Source organism: Fulmarus glacialis, unplaced genomic scaffold (genome assembly GCF_000690835.1).
Source record: "Fulmarus glacialis isolate BGI_N327 unplaced genomic scaffold, ASM69083v1 scaffold2295, whole genome shotgun sequence".
Taxonomy (NCBI): Eukaryota; Metazoa; Chordata; class Aves; order Procellariiformes; family Procellariidae; genus Fulmarus; species Fulmarus glacialis.
The window spans coordinates 138656-162000 of record NW_009214724.1 but is presented as its reverse complement, the minus strand read 5'-3'; the positions used below and the strand labels follow the sequence as shown (position 1 = coordinate 162000).

At 42.7% G+C, this 23345-nt stretch overlaps 1 protein-coding gene across 1 annotated transcript in view; it reads left to right on the top strand.

The window, feature by feature from the left end:
• The window catches only part of NT5C2 (5'-nucleotidase, cytosolic II), a 40434-nt gene that overhangs the window by 7557 nt on the left and 9532 nt on the right, over nt 1-23345 (top strand). Inside the window, exons 2-6 of the mRNA XM_009578651.1 lie at nt 3686-3759; nt 20347-20464; nt 21187-21282; nt 22618-22709; nt 22899-22956. Of these exons, the coding sequence (XP_009576946.1) occupies nt 3686-3759; nt 20347-20464; nt 21187-21282; nt 22618-22709; nt 22899-22956 (438 nt within the window). The remainder of the gene's footprint in view (nt 1-3685; nt 3760-20346; nt 20465-21186; nt 21283-22617; nt 22710-22898; nt 22957-23345) is intronic.

The following is a 23345-nucleotide window of genomic DNA, read 5'->3' as shown; positions in this document are numbered from 1 at the left end:
CTTTGTTTATCTAGACAAGCTGTAAAAAACTTGTCATCTCATTCTTTCCTTTAGAGACCAGAGGCTATTTTCTCTCAGGTGGTTATGGTTCTTAGGGTCTTAGAGTTGGTTTTGCTTTATAGTCATTAAAAACAACTCTTGTCATTTCTCTATACCATGCCTTCTGTGGAGACGTTACATTTTTGTAGCCAATAGACACATTTGACCGGTATTCTTGAAATCAGGCTGAGCGTACCATCGATTAGGATCTAAGCACAGCTTTGAAACGGGTTAAGTCTGCAGCTTCTGAGAAGCACCTGGCTCTTCCCAGAAACTGTTGTGGTGATTTAATGTCAACTTTTATCTTTAGTTTCTAGGATACTGCAGATATTTACTACTTTGAGTAAATACCCTGAATTAAGCTGGTCAGCTTCTGGGAGTATTTGTAAGTATCTACTTAGCCCCTTGTGTCCAGGGAGCACGGTGCATTGGAGACGTCTTTCTTTATCAGGATTTAAAGTTGAGGTCCTGAGTGCCTACAAAATAACCCAATATCTGGCTGGGCCTTCACAAGAGAAGTGAAATTGGTTCAGGGTTTTTTTTGCCACTGTTTAGTCTGCCATTTAATCTGCCAAGGCATATCCAAGTTTAAATTGATTAAAGTGTTCTCATTTCCTGTCCTGAACATGTTGTGTAATAGCCTTCTTTAGCTTTTTTAAATATTTGCTCTATTTCACTTCAGGACTGGTGGGTGAAGTAATTACCATGTCAAATCAGTCGGTAGGGTGCCTTGAAATCTGCCAGGTCCTGTGCACTGTTGGGGCATGATTAGACCCTGCCACGTACGGTTTCTAGGTCATAGGCAGTATTTACAAGTTGATGGAGAAAGAGAGATCTTCACCAGCTGTTACCAAGAGGGGACTGGTATAGTAATTGTCATGTTTTAGCCATAAGACTTATTTTGGAACAAAAGTATGCTAATAGATGTTGTTCGTTTCATTGCCTTTGGTAAACTTTTCCAGATCTTCAGTATCAACATGTGCTCATTTTTTTTTTGTCCCGGGGTTCAGTTTCTAAATACTCTGAAAGCAAGCAATGAAAAAATGTCAGAGGCTTAGAGATCTTTCCACAGTTTTTGGTCAGTTTGGTGTCATCATCATCTAAACATAGGCAGGCTGGACTGGAAGAGATCTCTTGGGTCACAGCTCCCTTGTTTTCGTCTTCCACAGGCACTGTCGTATTACCCTTTTTATAAGCGCATTCAGCTCCATCTGTGTGCTTGGTTTTTGTCCTCATTTGGGAAACTGTTCCCAAATGTTGCAATTTTGAAACGCTCTTCTGAGCTTCTTTAAATTTCCCTTCCTATTCCTGTCCTGTTCAGAAGGACCGAAAACTGTGCTCCAGGGGCTAAGCCTAAAGGCAAGAACAAAATTGGACTCCGCAGGTTGGACAAAAAATGTTGCTAGTGTCCCCCGGAGGTGTGTTATTCCTTCTTAAAGCTTTCAGAAACAAACTGCACAAACATGAAACCAGAAATCGTGTGCTTGAATTAGCTAATAAATAGTGCTTCCTGGCATCAGCAGCAACAGAACATAATCATCTTCATTATACAAAGTGTGAGACTGTGTTTAGTACCAAATAGCATTTCGCGTTGGCCTCTTGTAAATGAGAGCTATCTCGATTTGTCTAAAAGACAAACATGGATTCAGACTGCAGATTCAGATAATTTGCTCCGCCTACTCAAAAGCCAGCTATTTCAGGAGTGAATTTTAGTGATTTACGATCCCATCTCCTATTTCCAAAAGGCATTTCTTTACCAGTTTCCAGTTTTTTTCCCATCACTTTGTCTTGTTTAGGTAATACATAAATCTGTCAGAAAAGAGTGTCATCTATAACCTCTGAGGCCCCTTAGTGACAAGCCCCATTGTCAAAGGCAGGCACTTTGCCAGGAAACTGTGACTCCCAGAGAGAGTGTGCAAGGTTAGGGGGAAAGTATACTATTGCCAGAGAAACTGTATTCCAAGTGGATTTGTGTGGAACAACAACGATATCCAGTGACTGGTTAAATTAGCCACAGATGTGTTTTCTAGAACACTGTCCAAGAAGATATACAGTACTTTAAGGCTTGGTTCAGACATAATGATCTTCTGAAGTCAAATCAGATCCAAGCAAAATTGCATCGGTACTAGGGAAGTTTTAAAGGAATTGTGTAATATGATTCAGACAAGTAGATGAATCAGACTGCTGCGAACTAAACAAGGAGCACATCGGTGAGAGATGAGGTAAGACGCCTTGCATAGAAGTGTGACAGTTTGATGTTAGCAGTTTGCTGTTAAAATCCAAGCTGCAGCGGATTGACACGGGCAGTTAAACGGGCACGTTATGCCGGCCACCTGCCCAGAACGTGCGTGCGGAGGAGAATCTCCCAGTGGTTTCTTTCAGCTTTTCAGAATGTACGAGTGCTTGGTTTTGCACTTGCCGTCTCCATTGCTGTATCGCTGTCCCTGCGCCACTCCTCCTGCACGGCAGTGCTGCCGATTTCAGTTTTTAGGAGGATAGTTACTCTGCTGAGGGCAATGCACTTATTAAATATTCGGAGAATTTTCAAATACTGAAATCAGAGTACAGGTGAAGGCTCTCAGACTTCTCTCATACAGGAGAATTTTGTCTCGGCATCACAGCTCGAGCAGTACGGGGGATTTCTGTCTGAGATCGGTGTTGAGAAGCTCAGCTTCCATCCCACAGCCGAGTTCTGACTCTCGTTCTTAAAGTTCAGATAAGACAGACAGTGGAGAGAAGTCCTGTTGAATTACAGATCTGCTATATAGTTTAATGTTCTGGGGAAACATAAGCAGCTTAGTTACTGTAGTAGTTGGAACAGGAAGCAAGAAAAGCTTTTGGTGTATTCTCTGACCTATTTCTTTACCGTGTTATTTACTTGAACTAAATTGAATACGGTGTATTAAAATGTTGTAATCAAAAAGGGCCTGGAAGTATTCAGCTTAGATTCTCATTGCAATAAGCATTAATGGTAAAAGTGGAATTTAAAAAATAGCAGTTTTGTCGAGGAGTTGCAGGGGAGTTATAAACAAAAATTTTCACAATAGAAATAGCATATTCTTGTGGATGAAAATTTATCTCAGTCACTGTTTTTCAGACCTTTATTAAATGTTTTTAACGCTATTGGTGTAAATGTGGAAACGGATCTGTTTAGGTTTGCTTTGAATTTCCAGATACAGTTCCAAAGAGGGCTCAAATGCTGTGAGTTTATTCACAGAAATGTTATTTTCTTTTCCTTTCCTTGTTACCTCTTTGTAATAATTTGTTTTAATCAAGCAAATTGTATTGCTTCCCATCCTCTGCTTTCAGTTTCCTCTCACTTGAGCTCTGAATTCTGCTTCCAGAGATTTTGCACTTCTATTCTTAGGAATTTTTGCGGGTCACATGCAAAGCCATTGTGTGTGTGCATGCATGTGTGTATGTCTTTAGACAGCATACCAATAATTTGAATAACCCTGCAAAGTCATGGCTTTGCTTCAGGAGAACTCATGGCAGAAAATGAAACATGCTTCCATTTTCAGGTACACATTCTGATTTTGACCTAAGAGAGCCAGACATCCTGACAGCTGGCAGAATGTGTTTATTCTAAAACGTGATAATTTTGAAAATGCTCATACCTATGGCTTTATTTCTTCTCTCTTTACAGGGTCTTTGTAAACAGAAGTTTAGCCATGGAAAAGATAAAGTGCTTTGGTTTTGATATGGATTATACACTTGCTGGTGAGTATCTTAATTTTTTTTTGTCATTGACTTCGTTTGGAATATTGCCTCTTGTTGAACAAAAACCAGTTACTGGTTGGGCTACTCCAGTTAGCAGATGCTTCTTTTATTAGCAAATATATCGTTCACTATTCATTGCACTTTCATTTTAGGTGTTTCCCTTGAATTTGTTATCTGCAAGCTGTATTTGGTCACAAGCCATGTTGCTGTAGTACAGTTTCAAGTGATTATGGGTGTCAAGGAAACCAAAGCTTAATAAGTCTAATTGCTTTCTTAGATTCCACTATATTTTGCTCTTGCCCCTGGTGCAAGCTTGGCTTTGAATAACAAGGTGATTTCTTTTACCCTTGGTGCATATGGCAGGCTACACCTTTAGCCAGCAGATTCTCCTGTGTCCTGGGAGGGTCATTTTTGAATAGGTTTTCCTCTTTCCCATTCCTCGGTTGGCCACATCAGTGACTCATTTTGAGAAGAGGCAAGGCAGGGGGAGTGTCTTGCGTCAGCTGAACAAGTTAATTTAGAAAGCTTTGCCCATTCTTTATGGCAGATAGGCTTTGAGAGGTTGCATAAGGCCTTTTAGTTTCATAAAATTTTTTGCATGACTTCTCCATCTTTCAAATACTCGACAGGCAAGTTCTCCGAGACTTTTGATGAAGGGGGTAAAGTTACCTTTTTCTGCATAATCAGACTTGCATTATGTTACATATTTTAAGGAAGGAGGAGATAAATAGCCCACATCCACTTTCCTAGGTTATGGTATCACACAGGCTGTGACTGAGGATGTCACGTACAATCCTGCCTTCTTTCTCATTACCACTTTGAAGGTTGTAGATAAAAAGTTCCTATCACCCTTGATATTTCAGTTTAGAATTGTTGTGAATATAAACTGGGAAAATGTGAGGTAGAGTGTCAGGTCACCTAATAATAGGTTAATGCAGTATGTCAACTATGGTCATCTAGTTACTGTGTCTACTGAGAAGGAATGAGAGATGAGTAATGTGGCTAGGGACAGTGTGAGGGTCACAGGAGCCGGGGTCAGTGGCTAAGCAAAGGGCAGGAAGGTATCCACGTGCTCATGGTTCAACACAATGGTGCAAGGAGCAGTTTTGGAGGCTGTGGCAGGTAATTGCAGTTTGTATTTAGATCACTTGCTTTTGTTCTTTTAAGCAGTTATCCATGAGGCAGTAGTTATATATAAAAGGTTTGGTTGTTCAAGACCTTATTTATACATCTGTTTAAAGTTCCTGCCACTTTTAAAGTCATGAAGTGTATCGTTAATCTGTGCTGGATCTGACTGCAGGCACGTGCTTTTGGTGTTTGTGTTTCCCAGTTGTGACAGCCTTGTGGCAGTGCCTTTAAGGAGCGCAAAATAGTTGTTCAAGAACAAATGCTTAAAAAAAAAAAAAAGTTGTGGGTTTCATTTCCGTAACAGAAAAACAACTTCTGTGCCTTTCGCAAACTGGCGGCATTTCCCAAGGACTCAGGTGATCCCAGTGGGGCTGGCATGGAGCATGAAGCGTGCTGCTAACTTTCAATCTGACAGAAGGAGAGCTTCAGCACTATCCTCACTTCTCCAACTGTTCATTTTACTCAAGTGTTGCTTGTTCCTGTAAACACAGAGCAAATGTGTTGTTACCCACAAAATGATGCTTGGTTTGATGAGAGGAAAAAATGTGCATGTTTCAAGCGTCCTAAAGCAGTACCCAGGGACATGGAAACCTGGGGCTTCCAAGGCTGGAAGATCACAGTGCTACAGTTAAGCAGGCGAAGTTGGTGCATTCAGGGAAGTTGAGTGACAAGATACGGTGCAAAAAAAGAAATGGGATGTGGTCCAAGCAGAAAACGGGAAATCTGGGCCGCTCTTAGGGTAAGCTGCTGTCCTATGACTTCTTCTGTGGTACAACAGAGATAATAGTTGCAGATCATTTTACAAGGAGTTGTGAGAATGTAATTAGGTTAGAAAGCCTTTTGCAGAGGAAAAGCATTATGCCTGGTAAGTACAATTTCCCTTTTTTTCACTCGACTGGGAAATTAACATACAAAATTATCTGTTTGTCTTCTTATGTCTTAGAGTCGTCCTTTCTTCTCCATGTGGGCTTTTGTTGTCTGACCATTATTTGCTATATATAACTGTTGCACACAAGAAAAATTACTTATTCATTGTAGGGGCTTTAAAGAGCATAGTATTAGAATATGATTATGATTATAATTAATTAATTGGAAATGATAATGAAGAAGTGGGGCAAGTGAAGTATTACATTAGTATGTTGTAGTGTATTCATTAGATCCTGTCGTGTTTTCTGTCTTTTTTTTTTCTCTTTCACATGGACATGCTGCTGTCTAGATTAAAAAAGAAAAAACAATGTAAAAATCTAGTTTATCTGTAATTTAACATCTGGAAATGGTATCTGCATACCAGAGGGTGCATGCTGAGCAGAAGCCTTTTGGAGACCATTCAAGACATGTAAATAGACCAAGGAAGAAGAACGGAAGCATCTCCAGTGTCATCAGCTCCTCATCTAGTTTTCTGCATTTGTACTTTCAGATATTGCTAAGCCACTTTTCTGTAAAGTTGTTTAAAAATATCCCAAGCACAATCTTTATATTCAATGATTGAAGGCAGTCAAAGTCATTGACCCTGCCAAAAACTATATGCCTCGTCCTTTCCCCACTCTCTGTCGTGAACTTTCACATCAGAAATAAACTGATGACATTCATCCCATACACTTTGACATCGCAAAGGAAGAATGATTCTTTTGAATTACCTATCTTGTGAAGAGGAGGGTGTGGTATCAGTAAAATAAAACATGTTGTCACTCTTCTCTCTTCTTCCCAAATCAGTGGCCACTGGTAACACCAAGTGTCTTGCTTAGGAGGTGGTTCAGTACCAGAGAAGTCAGAATCACTTGACTTATTTTGAACTTCAGAAGCTTGAAACAGTTTTGGTTTTGTATTTTATGAGTTTAAGGACACAAACCTACTTAAAATAACACTGTTTTCTGTCTAGAAGAATCTAATTTTGGCAGGGACATGGCATTTCCATTTTGAAGTATATTGTAACAGCTACTACACACATGCTGCAGCGATCATGTGTTCTACTACTAGCATGACTGAGAATGTCAGCTTGCCAACTGACAGCAGTTTTAGTATCATCATGTTACATTGCACATAAAATACAATTTCATGCATTGTTTTATAGGGTGGTATTTCTTAGCCTTATTAAATTAAAGGACCACTTAACTCAGAATTGAAAAAATTCAAGGCTGTCTGATAGAGTATTGCCACAGTGATTTGGTTTGCTTTCAAGTCAAAATTAGGTTAGACTTTGAATTCTTGTTAATAACTTCTATGTTCTCTCATTGTGTTTGTCTCTTTCCTTGCATAGCGTTTAGTAATACTGTTAATGGGTGGGTTGGGCAAACAAAGTCTTTTTTTCTTGAAGAAAAGAGCCTGAAGGTTTTAGCCTTCTCTTCTGAGAAATTATGGGCATTAAATTGCTGAATTTGTATCCACTGTGATCACAGCTAGAATTAATCTGACTGCTGGGAGCTCAAAATAAAATGAAAGCAAATTGAAGTAACTCTCACAGGTTTTAGATTCCTTGTTTTCCCATCAAGGATTGCTGTTGCATCCTCATGGGGTGAGTAAGATCTCCCACATGTATGGAAACTCCCAAGTCTCACTAGGTTTGTGTGCTGGATACACTAATACTAGAGGCTCAGAAATCTGTGTTGTATATGAAGCTGACTGTCCCTTCCTGTTCAATCTGTTTGGTTTGCTTGTGTTAGTGAATCACATTTAGTACATAAAAGAACATTTCTTTTAAGCTAGGTGTTATTGGGAGGAAAGTCAAAGGAGCAGGAAGAACAGCAGGGTTTGACCGTGGTTTGTGTGCATAGTTAAATAGTCGCTGCTTAAAATCTTGGAGGGCTTGATGCAAGCAAGAGTCATCAGCTATTTCAGCCCTTGCTGTTAGCGGAGGCTAAGACAAGTTTCTGTGATGTTACGCAGCCGTCACCCCAGCAGCCCTTCGTTCTCTGCCGCTGCCTTTGCTGCCTGCCAGCCAGGGAGCGAGGCCCGTGCCGATTCCCCGGGGTTCCCTTGCTCCAGGATCTGCAAATACCCATGAAGGGCTGCATTTGCTGTCAGGGCAGAACTGAGAATTTTTGAAAAATTCGTGTTTAAATCCTTAAGTTAGGGAGATTTGAGGGTCCTTTTGTAGTGCGTTTTTGTCTGCTAAATAGTAGGATTTTTTATTATCTGAATGATTCATCTCTGCTTATTCATCCTGACTGGCTAGAAGACCAGTAGTCAGTAACAATTCTGGTCTGCCTTCCTGTTTTACTAGTACTGTCAAAACTGCCCATGCTTTGGTAAAGGAAAATGTTGCATGTAATCCAAAAGATTCACAGCCTTCTCTTTGTTGTGTTTACTGCAAACTGCAGGAAGAAAGATAAAGGTACGTCAGTAGAGAGTCCTCACTGCAGCACTCACCTGAGCCTAGGAGTTGGTGAGGCCCATTGGAAATGCAGCACAGAGAGATTGGTTTCACACAGCATTTTATTTGGCTGCTTCCTTCTCAGTGTGAGCTACACTTGTAATTAGTAGGTCTGGATCCAAGTAATGCAGGAGGCCTTGGCATTACTAGATCTTAAATGGGACAGGTTGCACAATGAGGTGATGGATCGATGTCCCTTGACAGGAGCAGGGCTAAAGCAGTGGGGTTCTCAAACTGGCTGTAATTTCACACCAGACCATTGGCAGATGGAGAGGGAATTAGTAAGAATTACAGACTCAATTGTGCTTGAAAAGATTCCTCTGTGTCAACCCTCCTTCTCCAAAAGTTACGGCCTTGTTGAAAGTTTTATCTTCTGTCTCTGAGGTAGGTAAGATGTAGGCAAGATGCTTTCATTTGGAATGCTTTTCCTGTACTTAAATCACTGCTGCTTCCATGTTCTCCAGAAATCAATAATAAAATTATCATTGGCTGCTGAAAACTGTTTCAATAAAAAAGAAGGGGAAATGAGGCTTGCGAAAAACTGGTTTTATTGTGTGCAAATATGATTAATACAACGTAGTCTGACTGGAATATAGCTTGTGTCCTGGCACCGTTGCCACCTTAATGCCAAGATTTGGTGCACTGCAGAGATTTTATTGCAAAATTGCTTGTGCTTTCAGCTGTAGCATTTCCCCTCTCATCACATGGGAAAAGACATGGGAAAGACAGCTTTAGTCTTTCCCAACTTACTCCAAAGTGCAATGTGCATAAACAGGTTTTGCCCCTTCCTCAAGTAGGCGTTTTTGTCTAGGTCATGCTTACACTTTGGAGGAGAGGGAAATTTTTCACACCCACATCATATTTTTGAAATGTTTTTCTTTACCTGTTGACTCTGGAAAAGATACACTCAACCAGAAGGTAGGATTGGCTTGTTGCTGCGTGTGATCTGGGAGAAAAGGTGGCAGCCGAATTGAGAACTGGTTCTTCAATCGATCTAGTATTTATACTGTGGCTGTGTTGTATCAGTTTCCACAACTGAGAAATGGGACTAATGAATTTGTACCTTGTATAAAAAATTTCTGGATTGCACAGATGAAAAACAAAGTATAAACGGGGGAGTTTTATACATGAAAGATTGAACTGAATACTTAAAAAAGCTGCTGAGTTTGTAATGTAAGCAAGTACAAAGAAATGTTTGTTTTTCTGTTCAGATACTGTTATTGTCTGTTTATTGGTACTGAACTCCAATACAAATGTTCTAACAAGGCTCTCCTGCTTAGGTTAAAGGTTTGTCTTTAGTTTCATCAGGATGTAAGGACTACAGGCTCTTTTGGGGAGGTACTAAGCAGTTTCGCTTCTTGCCTTGTTCTCTGGATAATACAATTCTTTGTGTCATACAGAAATAGTATGGTGACTAGAGAAAGGAATTGGTAGATGTGACAACAGTAGCCTTCAAACTGTCCTAGCAAAAAACGAGAGATGCCTTGACTATTGCACATCTGCTGTCTGCATTTTCGCATTTGCACGTTTCCAGTTTAACAGGTGCAGATTTTGCGGATTTCGGAGGCTGGTTTAGCCATTAGTGTTTTAAAGCTAAAGGCAGATGGAGAAGCTAAATTGTTCCTAGTATGCTTTGAGCTGGATGTTTTTTCAAATACCAGTGCAGTGCTCGAGTGGCTATTGTCCCTGCTCTCTTTGTGTTGCTGCTCTTCGGAGTTTGACCGTTTAAAGCTGTGTAATGAGCAAACCGAGGTCTGGAGCTGTGGGATCTCACATGCTGGCATTGGGGGTGAGGAGTGGAGAAAGCATGTGTTGCTTGCTCCATCCCAATGAATCACCGACTGACAAACCGCTAATCTGCTGTCTGTGGATTCTTGAAGAATCAGAGTGTGAGACAGAAGCTGCTGAAAGAACAAGTCTTCACAGTGTAAGGGAAGTTTCAAAAGCTGCTATATTCTGTTTTCTTGCTCTTAAAAACATGAGAAAAACACCAAGCTGGGTCAGCAGGCTGTTAGTATAGCAACGGCCAGTTCTTGTCTTTGCCAGACAGATGGAAATACGGAGATATGTTTCACTCTAATAGACCCCCTTATCTAGTAATCTTAATACCACAACAGAAGTGCTATTAAGTTGCAAATACCCTTGTGATGACATGAACAGCTTACTCTGTAGGAGGAACCAAAGCTCAGAGTTCAGAAGGCTTTAACTCGGAGATCACATGTGTGGCTATTGCTTTGTGAATGCCTTATTTTAGCACACTACAGAAAAACTTAGGTATGTGGCTTATTGTCAGCATGGGCACTTGTGCTGCTTATAAGCCCAAGTGCACACTGTTAACAAATGTATAGCTTTTGAGGCTCACTCTCTTAAGTGAATAGGGAGAGAAATAAGAAGCTGCATCTGTTTGGACACTGATACACCTGAATAATGGCTTAGATATAGTGTATAAATGGCTACTATGCCTTTAAGTAATTTTCTTTTTATTTCTAGACGCTAGCAAATTATGTTTGAACATGAAGCCCATGCAACTATTTCTTCCCTGTTCAGAAGTCTTCACTGAAGAACTAAGCCCATATTTTGGCACAGTATTTTGTTTCCATGGAAATACAGGGATATTTCCAGTATGGGATTATGACTCCCAGTGGGCTGAATCTGAGAGAGGTAAATTGTGAAGGCCACTTGTTAAGCACAAAAAAAGATTCTCTTGTGTTAGGGAAACCATAAAAAATTTCCATAAAAGAACAGGTGACTGTGTAGTCATCTTTAAAATATTATTCCAGTGCAAAGGAGTGTTATGCCAATTATTAAAATAGACAAACTGAAGTTTCCTTGAAATGCAGAGTCCGTCTGAATTGCTTCTCTCAACATGCAAAATGTGACCTCAGTGCTGTTGTTGTTACCTCAAGCCATGCATTTTTATTCAGCAGAAGAAATCTTTCCAACACTAAGCTCTGTTTTGCCAGCCTCTGAGGCATATCCAAACAGCCTAAATCTTTGTTACATCAAAGGCAAACAAAGTGCAGCAGCAGAAAGCTAAAAATATCTGGAATTTACCAATGAGAGCACTAATAAGCCTGCTTTGGGAAGAGTTAAAGCTGATGATACGTGACAACACTTTTGTGTTTAAAACAAGTAGAAACGCAGCACTAAAAACAACCTGAAGTGTAGACCCAGCAATTCAGAGCCAAGCTGAACATACAATACTGTGTCAGTCCTTGAAGCAACAACAAATCCTGTCTTTATGGATCCTTTTAGCATGCAGAGTGGGAGAATAGGAGCTGATACGGTTCCAGGTTAGAGGTTTTAGAGCTGAAAGCTGTGCTGTGCACTTGAGGATGTTTGCAGGAGCATTAGAGGTAAGGAATTTTCCATCGCTCTTAGGCTGCAGAGTGGGTGCATAGCTGCTTTATGGGCACTGCTGCAGTTGGGGACTGCAGAGCCTTTGTGCTTCTCTATAGGTGTGTGCTGGTTTCCATCCAGAACCCTGTATTTGGCATTGTCAGAAAAGGGTCCTGGGGAGCCACTGAAGCTCAGGTCCAAAAGATTCAACCCTCTGATGATTAGTGACTCTTGCCTTGCTTCCTGTTATCAGATTTACTGTCAAAAACATCTGTGGCCGCAAGAGGCTTAGTGCAAGATCTGGCTGTTCACGCACAGCAGAGCAGCTTGTGTGTCAAGCATACGAAAATACCCGGCGACACACCTGGAGGTTTTGTCAAGGTCTTGTTTGCTGATCACTACAAATACATAATTTCTAGTGAAATAGAAAAGGTACATTAAATACTGAAGTGTGTTTAAAGCTCAGCTTTGTCTTACTGCACAGAACACTTCTGTGTTTGAAAAGATTTCTTTGGGTAAATGAAAACTATGATCAACATGGCGGCAGTTTCTTCTCATTTCAGATTGAAAACCTGAGTGAATTCAAAGAAACAAAACGTACTGTTGCTACCGATTTTATTTGTTTGGTACTATGAAAACTCAATTTAAATATCGGCTGAAATACTACAATTCTGTTTTGCATAATACAGTGCATTTTTATTTATGGTCTAGTGGTTAAAATCAAAACCCAGGAGTCAAGAGGACTGGGGTCTGTTCCTGGCTGTTTTTCAACTTGTTTTGACCGTAGACAAACCCTTTATGGTCACAGTTCAACTGAGTCCATAAACAAATGGCAAGTCAGTGATTCACCGCGTTCCTAATTGAAAACATATGAGTTGTCCCAGGGGTTTCGTTTGGGTTTTCTGCAGTTACAATTAGGCACGTTTACCACTTCGTCAGTTTGTTTACAGGCACTGAGCTCCCAGGTCGGCACAGCACAAACGTGCACGACCCCATTGCCCTGCACGCAGGGAGGCACATAGCAGGCGTGTGTTTATGTGGGCAGAGGTGAACTGAAACCAGTGCTGTACACACTTTAAACAGGACTTTAAACGGGGGTGTCCGTTTTTCCCTTTGTGTCTCGCGAGGATGCTGTGAAGTGAAACGTCTGCAGCAACTGTGGCAGAAGTTGAGGTAACACTTGATGGGTCTTTGTAAAGAGAAATGCAAAGCAAGGGGAGCTGGAGGTTTGTGCTTACCCCTGCTCCTGGCATTGCCAAGCCAGCTGAGCGTGTTTGTTCGGAGGCTGCCACAGTACCGGTAGCTCTGCAGGGTTTCCGGTTCTCATGGAGAAGAAAATCCTCTGCTGTGTTTCCAGTGCAAAATGGCAGCACCCTGCCAGGCTGTGCAAGCCAGGCGTGAGTCTGGGCTGCCATCAGAACTGAGCAGTCTGACTCCGTTGTCAAAACCGAAGGGAAGCTGACACCCAGGTGTGAAGCTTAAACATGACATTTCAGATTCCTTCCTGTGTTAGTAATCAATTATTGTAACATAGAGAGCAGTGTAGCTTGAAATGTTACCATTTCCCATTTGTTATGTTTCAATGACAGTGCCTGACAACACCTCCCCTGGTTAAAAGAGACCCCGTAACACAGAAGCTGAAGTCATTAGTATTCTAGAGCATAAATCCTTTTCTTTTCTAATTATATATGAAAACTGGCATTGCTTTGTAACAGGTTATGACAATAATAGATACCCTGAAAGGAGGGTCAGTATATAGAGGTCAAATGGCATTCTTCACTACCTGGTTACTTCTGGGGATCCTCAGACCTCTGGCCCTACAGCTGCGACAAACTTTCCTCAGACTATGGCAGTATGTGAAATGCCTGCCCAACACTTACTGGTATGTTTAATTGGTATTGTTGCTTCAGAGGGGTTTATTTTCTAATTAAATCCAGTGTCCCAAACACCTCCAGGACTGGTCACTCACTGTTTCCCTCTGGATTCTCAGCTGGAGTTGCAGGTCGGGTAATCAGAAGTGCCAGGGAATGAGCATTTGGTGCTTGCATGAAATAGTCAGCGGTCTGGTTGGTCGTGGAGGGGTGGCTGTCACAGACATCCTGGCGGTAGCTGGCACTAAATGCCCAGCTTTGGGGCTATGTGCAGAGGAGATGTTGACAGAATGGAGAGCTCTGGGGATAGATCTATCCTATTTTGGGACACTAATCTGGGATCTCATTTGATAGACATTGTAGAGGCAGGATACATAGATACTTGTACTGTAATAGGGGATGGCGTTGTAAAAGGCGATCTTGGTCCTCAAGACTTTAACTAAGCACTTTTCGTCAGCACAACATTGACATAAATGTGTTTCTAATACAGACTTGCATTATTTATTTGTGGTGCAATTCAGAATATGGATCAACATTTAAAATGAGCAGCACTTTGATCCTGCTCTTTAAGTCACGTTTATGTAATTTCAGAAATGTATTTGCACAAGCTTAATTATGCATGTTGTGCCTGAGATGTATATAAATCTGGATACTAGCTACACACCTGTCCATATATGTCCCTAACTGCCTGATTTGCATGCCCTACTCACTGGGGAATAAGCAACAACCGAAATAACTTGTTTCTAGTTATTTTACTTTCATTTCTTCAAGACTTAACACAAAGTAATTGGGCTGAATTTCCTGTGCTTCAGAGAAAAGGCTAAACCCCTTGTATTATCTGTCCACCTTTTGGCTTATCTGTCTTTGTGTGACCTCTGGAGAACCCAGATAGCGGGTAAAATTTCTGAAGATTGAGTGTTTGTTAAAGCTTTTTGCAATCGTTTGGAGGAGGTCATCACCTCTAGTTTGGGAAGTACTGATCTTATCTGAACACCTGAAAGTCAAAAGCCAATTAGTTTCATCTGCCATCCAAGACAGTGTGGGTGGACTAAGGTGTTTCCATTCCCAAGAGACTCTCAGTGGCCAGGGCCAAGGACGGGGAAGCCCACAGCGCGGACAGTGCTCTCAGCACCTGCGTGGGGAAGGACTTGAGCCAGTATGTGCCCAAAGGATCAGAGCGGGCGATGCAGCAGCTGCAGAACGCAGCTGCTCCCATGAAGTCCCCTGCCAATGCGGGGGTGCTTCTGGGGGCACTGCGAGCACCTTTCCCTGGGCTGCTCTCGGCTTCCAGCTGGGAGGGAAGGCAGGCGAGGAGTTGACTGATGGAAGGGATGAAACTCCTTCAGGAGACGCTAGGATGTCATAGGAGAACACACTGGCAAAAGAGAGCGACAGATGGGGAAGAAACGAAGGCAGGGGTGAATGAGACTTCAGGTCACCATTTAGTAGTCCTCGTCCTGCCTCTCTCCCCAGAGGAGCTGCTCACTCTGCAGGCTTCTGTTGTTATTGCAGCAGCAACCTCCTGAGCTCATCTTTCCCTTCCTAAACCAGGGTGCTGGCAATGAGGAGCTGCTTCCTCAAAGCTGCCTCAGTGGTGTGGGAAATCAGCGTGTTCTCACTGTTTGCAATTCAGGGCTTTTACCAGCACCAAATCTGTAGTGGTCGGAAATAAAATGGCTAGGCAGGACTGGCTTGGAGGTGTGCAGTTTGAGACAGCAAATACATCTCACAAAAGTGACATGGCTGAAGCGGCACAAAAAGGGGGGGCTATTGTAACTTTAGCTCCTGCTTCTCTCCTGTGATCCATTACTAGCTTGTAAGAAGAGTTGACAAGCCCTGGAAGAAACCATGTTACACCTTCAGTGAGAAGCTGCCCTGCCTGAATTTGAAATCTTTGTGTGTGTGGAGGAGAAGCAAGGAAAGAAATGGGCAGCCCTTGGAAGGCTTTCTCCTCCCCACAGCTTAAACAGAGCCATCACATGCACTACAGCTTTCCCCAGCTATTCATTTTGAAACAAAACAGGATTTAAACACTTATTTTCAGAGAACCCTTCCAGGAGGTCTGCATACTTCTGGGTGCTTTTTTGCAATATCATTCCAACTCATTCAGCTTTGTATGTAGTGCACGTTGGATCTCAAAGTCATTCCTGATTACTCTGTGCATACCTGTAAGTTGCAGAATAGGTCTGGTCTTCTTACTGTGTGTGCTTGCAAACCAGTGCACTGCAGTTCGGTGCAGCACTATGTGCAGGTTTGGTACTGGTTTATCCCGCAATGCTTTGCACATAAAAGCCCAAGCGTAAGCATGTTAAAGTATACAATTGAACTTAGACGTGCTACGTCAGACTGACCCCGTGTGTGAGGCTCTTGCTGGGAGCGCCTTCAGATGTAGGGCAAAATTCTCTTCTCGATTCCCGAAGTAGCTACTGACTCAGTCTCCCGAGTCTCCTGTGCTGACACGTGCAGGCTTTTTGTGGTGTGAAAGAAAGTGAGCGCCTTGAAAGGAGTAATCTGTCACCAACTGAAGAACGGACAATAATGGCAAAGCCCCAAAAAGAGCACAAGACCCTTTCTTGAACCGGTTGCTCTATGTCTGAGAGAAACTCGAAGGGTTTGTGTCACTTGGGCAATGTGCTTGTAGCCTCTTCCTCCTAATTATCACTGAACTGATGATCTAAGACTACTTTGTGGATATGAGGACAGAATTTTGCCTGCAGATTGCAGGATTACCAACTGTGCCTCCTCTATAAATCAGTTGTAAGTGTATTTGGAATAGCTGCCAGGCCGGCTTCTGAGCTTACCAGAGGACAGGGCTCCAGCAGATACAGTCCCACATGGCACAGAGCTGTTGCAGTTTTAAAATCAGTCTGATTTTTTTCTTTAACAGGGGAGCCCAGTGTAACTCCGTCAAGACTGGAGTGACACTCTGAATCTGCATCTGCCTCATGTGAGTTAAAATCCTGGCAGCAGCATTTTGCATAAGCTGGAGCCTCTGTAGAGATCTTTTTTTTTTTTCTTTTTTTTTTTCTTTTTTTTTTTTTCTTTTTCCTTTTCAGGAAGGCTATAAAATTGTTACTGTATGTGTCTTGGCAGCAAAGGTAAAAACAACCACACAAATGCATGAGAATTGCATACCTTACTGCACAACCCCTGCTCGTTCCAGATCGGCGTTCCTCCTAGCACGTACTGTGTAAGGGATGCCCGCACTCATCACAGACCTGAAGGCTTGCAACATTCACTCCCGGAGTACTGCTTTTTACCTTTCAATAGTATAATGTTAAGTCAAGTGATGGTATTAAGGGGAGGCTGAAATGCTGTCAACTGGCTTCTGTTTTTTTTAAACCTTTGGTTGTTTTCTTTCCACCCCGGTTGCATAATCCACTGGCGCTGGGTGCCGATTGCCCTGCACTGCTGAAGCATTTGCCTGTGTTGGAACACGGACTATTAAAATAACGTGGTCCTCAGGAGCTGGGGACTTGGTATGGTGGCAGAGACATGGCCATCAAGTAGTAAGAAACAGAGAAAGAAATCAGAATAAGTTGTAGCATGTGCTTTGGTTTTACTGTCGTCCTGTGTGTGTTGGGCAAGGACGCTCTGAAAATGGGTTCGTGGCTCTGCCTCTTCACCTGTCATAGAGTTGGGGATGCTTGAAGATGGGGCCCTTCTCAGCTGGGTGAAAGAGCTGAGTACAGGAGACATTGCATGGCAAATAGCTGAATTCATGGCATCACCATGGCGCACAAATTATCTACAGTTGTGGTCTCAGCAACCAGGTCTGAGGAAAGGGGATGTTGCAGGAAAGTTTAAAACTATTTTTTCATCATGGAGCTGCAGAAAAAAATATTGATCTGTCCTCTCTACTCTTTTTCCCCACGGATGCCTGAAGTAAAAAAGATATGAGAGAGAGTGACCAGCCCTGAGTACAATATTGAAATACATTTTTTCATCTAGTAATGCATATAACTGGGGCATCTTCCCTGAATGTGCTGCCGTAGTTGCAGCAGTGTTAGCCTGTTCATATTTGATCTGAAGGAGGTGGATCGTTTGTTTGCCTGGAAGCTCATATTACTGAAACAGGCGTTCGCACAGCTTACGAGAAATGTCAGTGGGTTGTGGCTCGTACCGATTGATGCAGCATGTGCTGTGGTGTAGGGTGCTGTCAGGGTGGGCTTGGTGAGCTCTCCGTCTGTTCCCAGCTGTGTGTCTAATTAAAGGAAAGTTTATCTTGAACAGTAAGTATGATGGTAACTGGAGAACGCTTATTGTCCCTTTCCCATTTCCAGGAGTCCAGTTTCCCATGTCTCTCTTTAGTTTGTGTATCAAGGAGGAGGCTCTCATTTTCCAGATATTGTGGAGTGGTAGGAAAATAGGGAAGGGACCTGAGGCATGAATGAGCTAGTAGTTTAGTTTTATTCAAAGAGACGTCAAGAAAGCAAAATCTAGAGCTTGATAGGTAATGGGAATAACTGCCGCCCCAAAAGAAACATTCAGATTAATCCTGTTGCAGTACTGCCTCAACAGAGACTTGGGATGATGAAGGCTGAGGTTGATACCTGTTCTTCAGCCTTTTTTCTGCTGGTGCTTCAGCTTGTTTCCTTAGACTCAGAGAGTTAAAAGGAGATCTGTAGTGATAAATCTAAGACAGAGAGACAAATACAGAAAGGAAGAAATTGAATGAGGGCATTTTGTGAGCAGCTGGCCATATGTCCCACCACAGCCATCCTCTGCTGGAGTATTAACAAGATGCACAGGTTGTTTAACAGAAAGCCCTACAGCTTCCCTGGAAAGGTTCTGCTGGAGCTGTTTATGAACCTCTTTTGCTTGTCCAGAGGAGATGCCAACGTGCTCCTTGAGATTCTTTGTGTCTGGGCAGCATCACCATGGTTGGTGAGTTCTGAAAGAGAAGGGTTTCTTGGAGAAATGTTTTGTTTGGGAGTGATGTTGTATGGATAAGTTGGTAACATGGTCATATTCCCAGGAAGCTAATGAGGAGGAGTGCAGCAGCTTCATGGACAGAGCAGGGCACTGGAGGCTGCTTTACATAACGGGGAGCTTTGCAGCACCTTCACCTTCTGAGAGTATGTGCAGGTGTATTTATTACCATTTTCCCTGGGAAGTGCCTTTACTGTCCTGCATCAGAGGAATTCCTTTTTCCAGATGATGCTCTGGTGTCACTCTCACAATGTTGTTCATCACCTAACTGCCTTTTGCTCCCTCCAACTCTAGCTCACTCCCCAGAATTGCCTTGTCAGTCACTGCTTTCTTCATTAGCTGTAGTTTTTGATTGCTTATTCCTATCCATAGCTTAATCAACCCTTCCTTTCCTAAAGGACAGAAAAGACTACGTGCATTGAATGTTGTTGATGTTTGCCATCAGTATAATAATGCTTGAAGATTTTTATAACTGTTTTATTGATTATAGTTATCTGTTTAAGAACATTACAGGTTTGCTTATTACATTTTTAATGGTGTTAGTTTAATGGGCAGAATTAACTCTTAGGATTCTGGTGCTTTTTAGATTATTAAGAGATACGGGTGCCTTCTGTCATGGTTACTATGATCTGAGTCTTTTGACAGTCTTATTTCTTCTATAGTCCTTGCCTTTGTAGTATTTTTCTAGTGTTGTTATATATTTGTTTTCTCATCTCAGATTGAGCTTCTGTATTCCACAATACATATATGGTGATGATTACCTGGGCAGTATAGACAATGTGTATTAATATATATTGTGAGGCCCACAGATGTGCTAGATCTCTCTCAGGAAAAGCAGTCTGTCTTCTAACGAGCTTACTGTGTAACTTGCACATTTTTGTATTTTACTCAGATGAATTTGAAATACTCAAGTGTTTGAGACAGTTGGGCCCATTGAACCCATGGTAGCCCTCATTGCAGTCAAGAGTTGTATTTGACCTTGTTACATCTTAGGACCAATTTAAGACAGCGACATGCAGCAAACGTAAACACACCATCACAGAAACACAGTGATTTCCATCTGTCATAGAAACACAGTGATTTCCTTTTAAATGTTAATTTAATGATCTGATTAAGCAGTAACATTTCCAGTACATGGACTGGACACTTGCAGGAAGAAGACAGGCCTGATGGTAGGAATGATTTGGTTGAACAAGTCCATTTCTTTTGCATTGAGCTAAGGTGTGTGTTACAGACGAGCAGCTCCTCTGAAATGTGAGAACAGTAAGCTTGCTTAAAAGAGTAACATTTTGATGCACAAGGGTAATAACTAACAGATTTTTACAGTACCATATGGTATTATTAACAAACAAATCGTATGTTAACTTGACAGCTCTACCTTCAAGCTAACTTAGTCTGCAGCAAACATAAATTCCCCTGAGGTGAAATCTGGAGACAATACTAAACTTCGGGATTGTATCCAGAGCAGTAACAGTAGCACAGCAGCGATGAATTTCAGGCTTTCTAACCATGAATACATGTGTTCCCAAAATTTATTGGTTTCTTCATCAGCTTTGCGAAAACACAGCAAATCAAAACCTGATCCGAGCAGGTGGAACAGGGAGCGTTCATGCATCTGCCTAACGGGACTGCAGGGAGAGGAGCTGCGGTTTGAAATACACCTTTCCTGATGCAGAGAGCTGTGATAGACTGATTGATATTTCATCTGGTGCACTCTGCTGCTGAAACCTGAACTGCGGCTCCGCTCTGCTGTAGTCCTGGAGCATGAGCTAATTGCACCGTGGCTCTGGGCTGGGGGACCTGAGGCAGGGAAGGGCAGGAGCGAAGAAGGGAATGTGTGATGTGGAGGAGGGAGGAGGGCGAACGGGTACGTTACTTTTAACTGCCTTCTTGTTTAACCCCCTAGCTGTTTTCAAATTTTCTAACTGAAATCTCATCTTGGTACAGTGTATAAATCCCCTGAATACGAATCTCTTGGATTTGACCTGACCGTAGAAAGATTAGTTTCCATTGGATACCCTCATGAGCTGCTCAATTTTGTGTATGATCCTGCATTCCCTACCAGGTAAATGACTAACAGATACTGACCCAGCCTGCTCGAGGCCTTGAATATTTGTTCTGTAAAGTTCATAGGCAACACGTGAGGCCAGGTTTTCAGAGTTGTGCCTGTGAAGCCTGTGGTTGACCACAGATCATGGGGAAGGGAGCAGACTGCTCCAGTATGTGGAGGGCCTTTGCACATATGAATCCATGCCAGCAAAGAGGGAGTGTGCAAGAAAAGAGGCCTGCTGAAAACATGGTCCAAAAATAACCTTTCAAAGCAAAGACAGCAGAGGCACAATTGGATTGGGAGTTAAATCAAAATCAAGGGGTGAAGGAGCCGTTACTGTCCATGAGGCTGCTAGAATGTCTCAGAACATTTTTCGTTAATGATTTTAATTAATAGTGTCCTGGTGCATAAGACATCCTGAAAATTAAGCTGACAGTAAACAACAAGCCTGGTACGTACATAGCTAAGCCTCTGCCGGGTTAAACAATTCCGTTTTCAAGTCTATGGAGAGCAGATCAGCTGTACCTTTCACCTGGCAATGCAGGGCTCTTGTTGCTCACCTGCAGCCAGGTAAAAGGGACGGTAGGGACCCCATCTGCATAATAACAGCAACTCTGTTCTGATGCCCCACACCAAGTGAGCAAGCTGTCCGAGAGCTGATTTGGAAAGAACTGCTATTAAAATGGTCACCGCTTAATACGCTCGCTTCTTCATATCTTAAATCACTTTCTTAACAGAGGCCTGGTGTTTGATACCCACTATGGAAACCTGTTGAAAGTTGATGCCTATGGGAACCTCCTAGTGTGTGCACATGGCTTTAATTTCCTCAGAGGGTGAGTGCGGACTCTTGGCTGTTCTTTTTGACGTAATATGCTCTTTTGTGTCACTGATCCTCAGGGCACCCATTGTATAAGGAGTCGCGGGGACTCCACTAACAGCAGGTGCTATATTGGTGTTCCTGCAGCTCCAGGATTGACTGGGGATGCATTGAGGGTCCCAGACACAGCAACAGCCCAGGGTGTTTATAGAGGAAAGATCCATGCTGGCACAGGCATATCTCTAGTGTGCTGGGAGTAGAAGAAAGTGTGCTGTGGGAAGGGTTGATGGGATAATCCAGGGGCTGTTCACCTGTCCTGGCACAGTTTAACATCAGCAGCTTGTCAGCTAAGACAAAGCCATTGTGTGAGGGCTGCAGGGAGCAGAGAGGACCTGTGCCCTGTGAGACTTAACTCCACAGCCATTGCTAAGAAGGTTCAAGGGCCTGAGCCGGCTTGGGGAAGGAACAAGCTTGCTCTACCCCTTTGTGTTTCTGACCTTTGAAGGTGTTAGAAGTGAGGCATTGCGTGCCATTTCCTGCAGCCTTCCCTGTCTGCTTGTGTTTCTCTTGCCCCAGAGAAGGTGCTTTAGGAAGCAGAGGGGACAGCAGTGCTATGTGCCTGATGTGTCCCAGCAAATCCCCTCCTATCCCTGCTGCAAGCATGGATGGATGGAAGGCAAGCGCAGGCCAGCTCAGGGCCCCCAAGGTGACAAGCCTTGCCATTGCAGGCTTCTATGTTGTTGCATCAGGAAGCCAAAATTTAGAAAAAGCCCTTATATATGCACTCAAGTTCCTCTTTGAGTCAGAGGTGATCTTCAGAAGCTCCAGAAACGAAGGAAACCAGAATAATTAAATGACTTCAGTCATCACCACTCTGCTGATTAATTGCAGAGGGCCCCAGGCAAGCTTCCCGCAGCACAGCCATGCACTCCCCTGCTGCAAGCTGCTCGGGGGAGTGTAAAGCAACACATGGAAAGTGGGGGAAAGTTTAAGATAAGCAAACAATGAAAGTGCAGATGATTTAAGGCATCCTTATAGCCAGCAGCACGGGGCTTAAGGTCAAGTTGTGGACTCTCGACCGCTCTGTTTCCCTGTGTGGGCTCTGCTCAGTTCGCTGACTCAGCGATGAGGGCTTTGTGCCCAGCTCTGCCGGAGCCAGCACGGTGAAGGGAACGCCGATGGATGCAGTTTTGCTCTTGCGCTGCTAGTGCACGTGGGAAAGCTGGGTATTGATTAAGGCACAACAGATTCTAGTTAATGGACCCCACTATAACTATATTTTGCAGGTCAGCACATTTTTATCCTCATTATTTTTTGTGGTTTCATTCTTCTCCACCTTATCTATTCTCAGGCCTGAAACACGGGATCAATATCCAAACAAATTTATCCAGAGGGATGACACAGATAGGTTTTACATTCTGAACACATTATTCAATCTACCAGGTGAGTCTAATGTGAGCCAACACAGGCCTGTTTCTGTGCCTTTGAAGCCAGTAAACCTTTGCTAATGTCGTACTCTACTTATCTGCTTATTTTTTTTTACATGAACTTTCTTCTTTTGGGCACAGGGCCTAAAGTTAGCTGGCCATATGATGTTATCCTTGTTTTAAAATCTTGCTTTGTTTTTTGCAGAGACCTACCTATTGGCTTGCCTAGTGGATTTCTTTACTAACTGTGACCGGTACACTAGGTAAGTGTATTCCCTCCGGTTCGAGGTGCTGATGGTACAGTAAGATTGTTATTATAAAGAGCAATGCAGCACAGATGGAGCTGTTCTTAACATCAGTTAAGATGGTTTCAGTGGGGAAAAGTTCAGACCTTTCATTCTTTTGATGTTAAGAGAATTTAGTAGTGACGAGATGATCTGTGTGTACAGCAGAGACTGGTTATGAGGGTTTCCTTCACAGGGTATATCAGTGTCACCATACTGACTGACACTGGTATTTGGGCCAGCTTCTAAGACCACACATTTATTACAGGGTGATTACAGGCACCAGACAGCTCATTTTGAACCCGTGTCCTTTGGCGCCATGTTTGAACTGGTAACTGGCTAAATTTCCTCAGCCAGTTACTACAAGT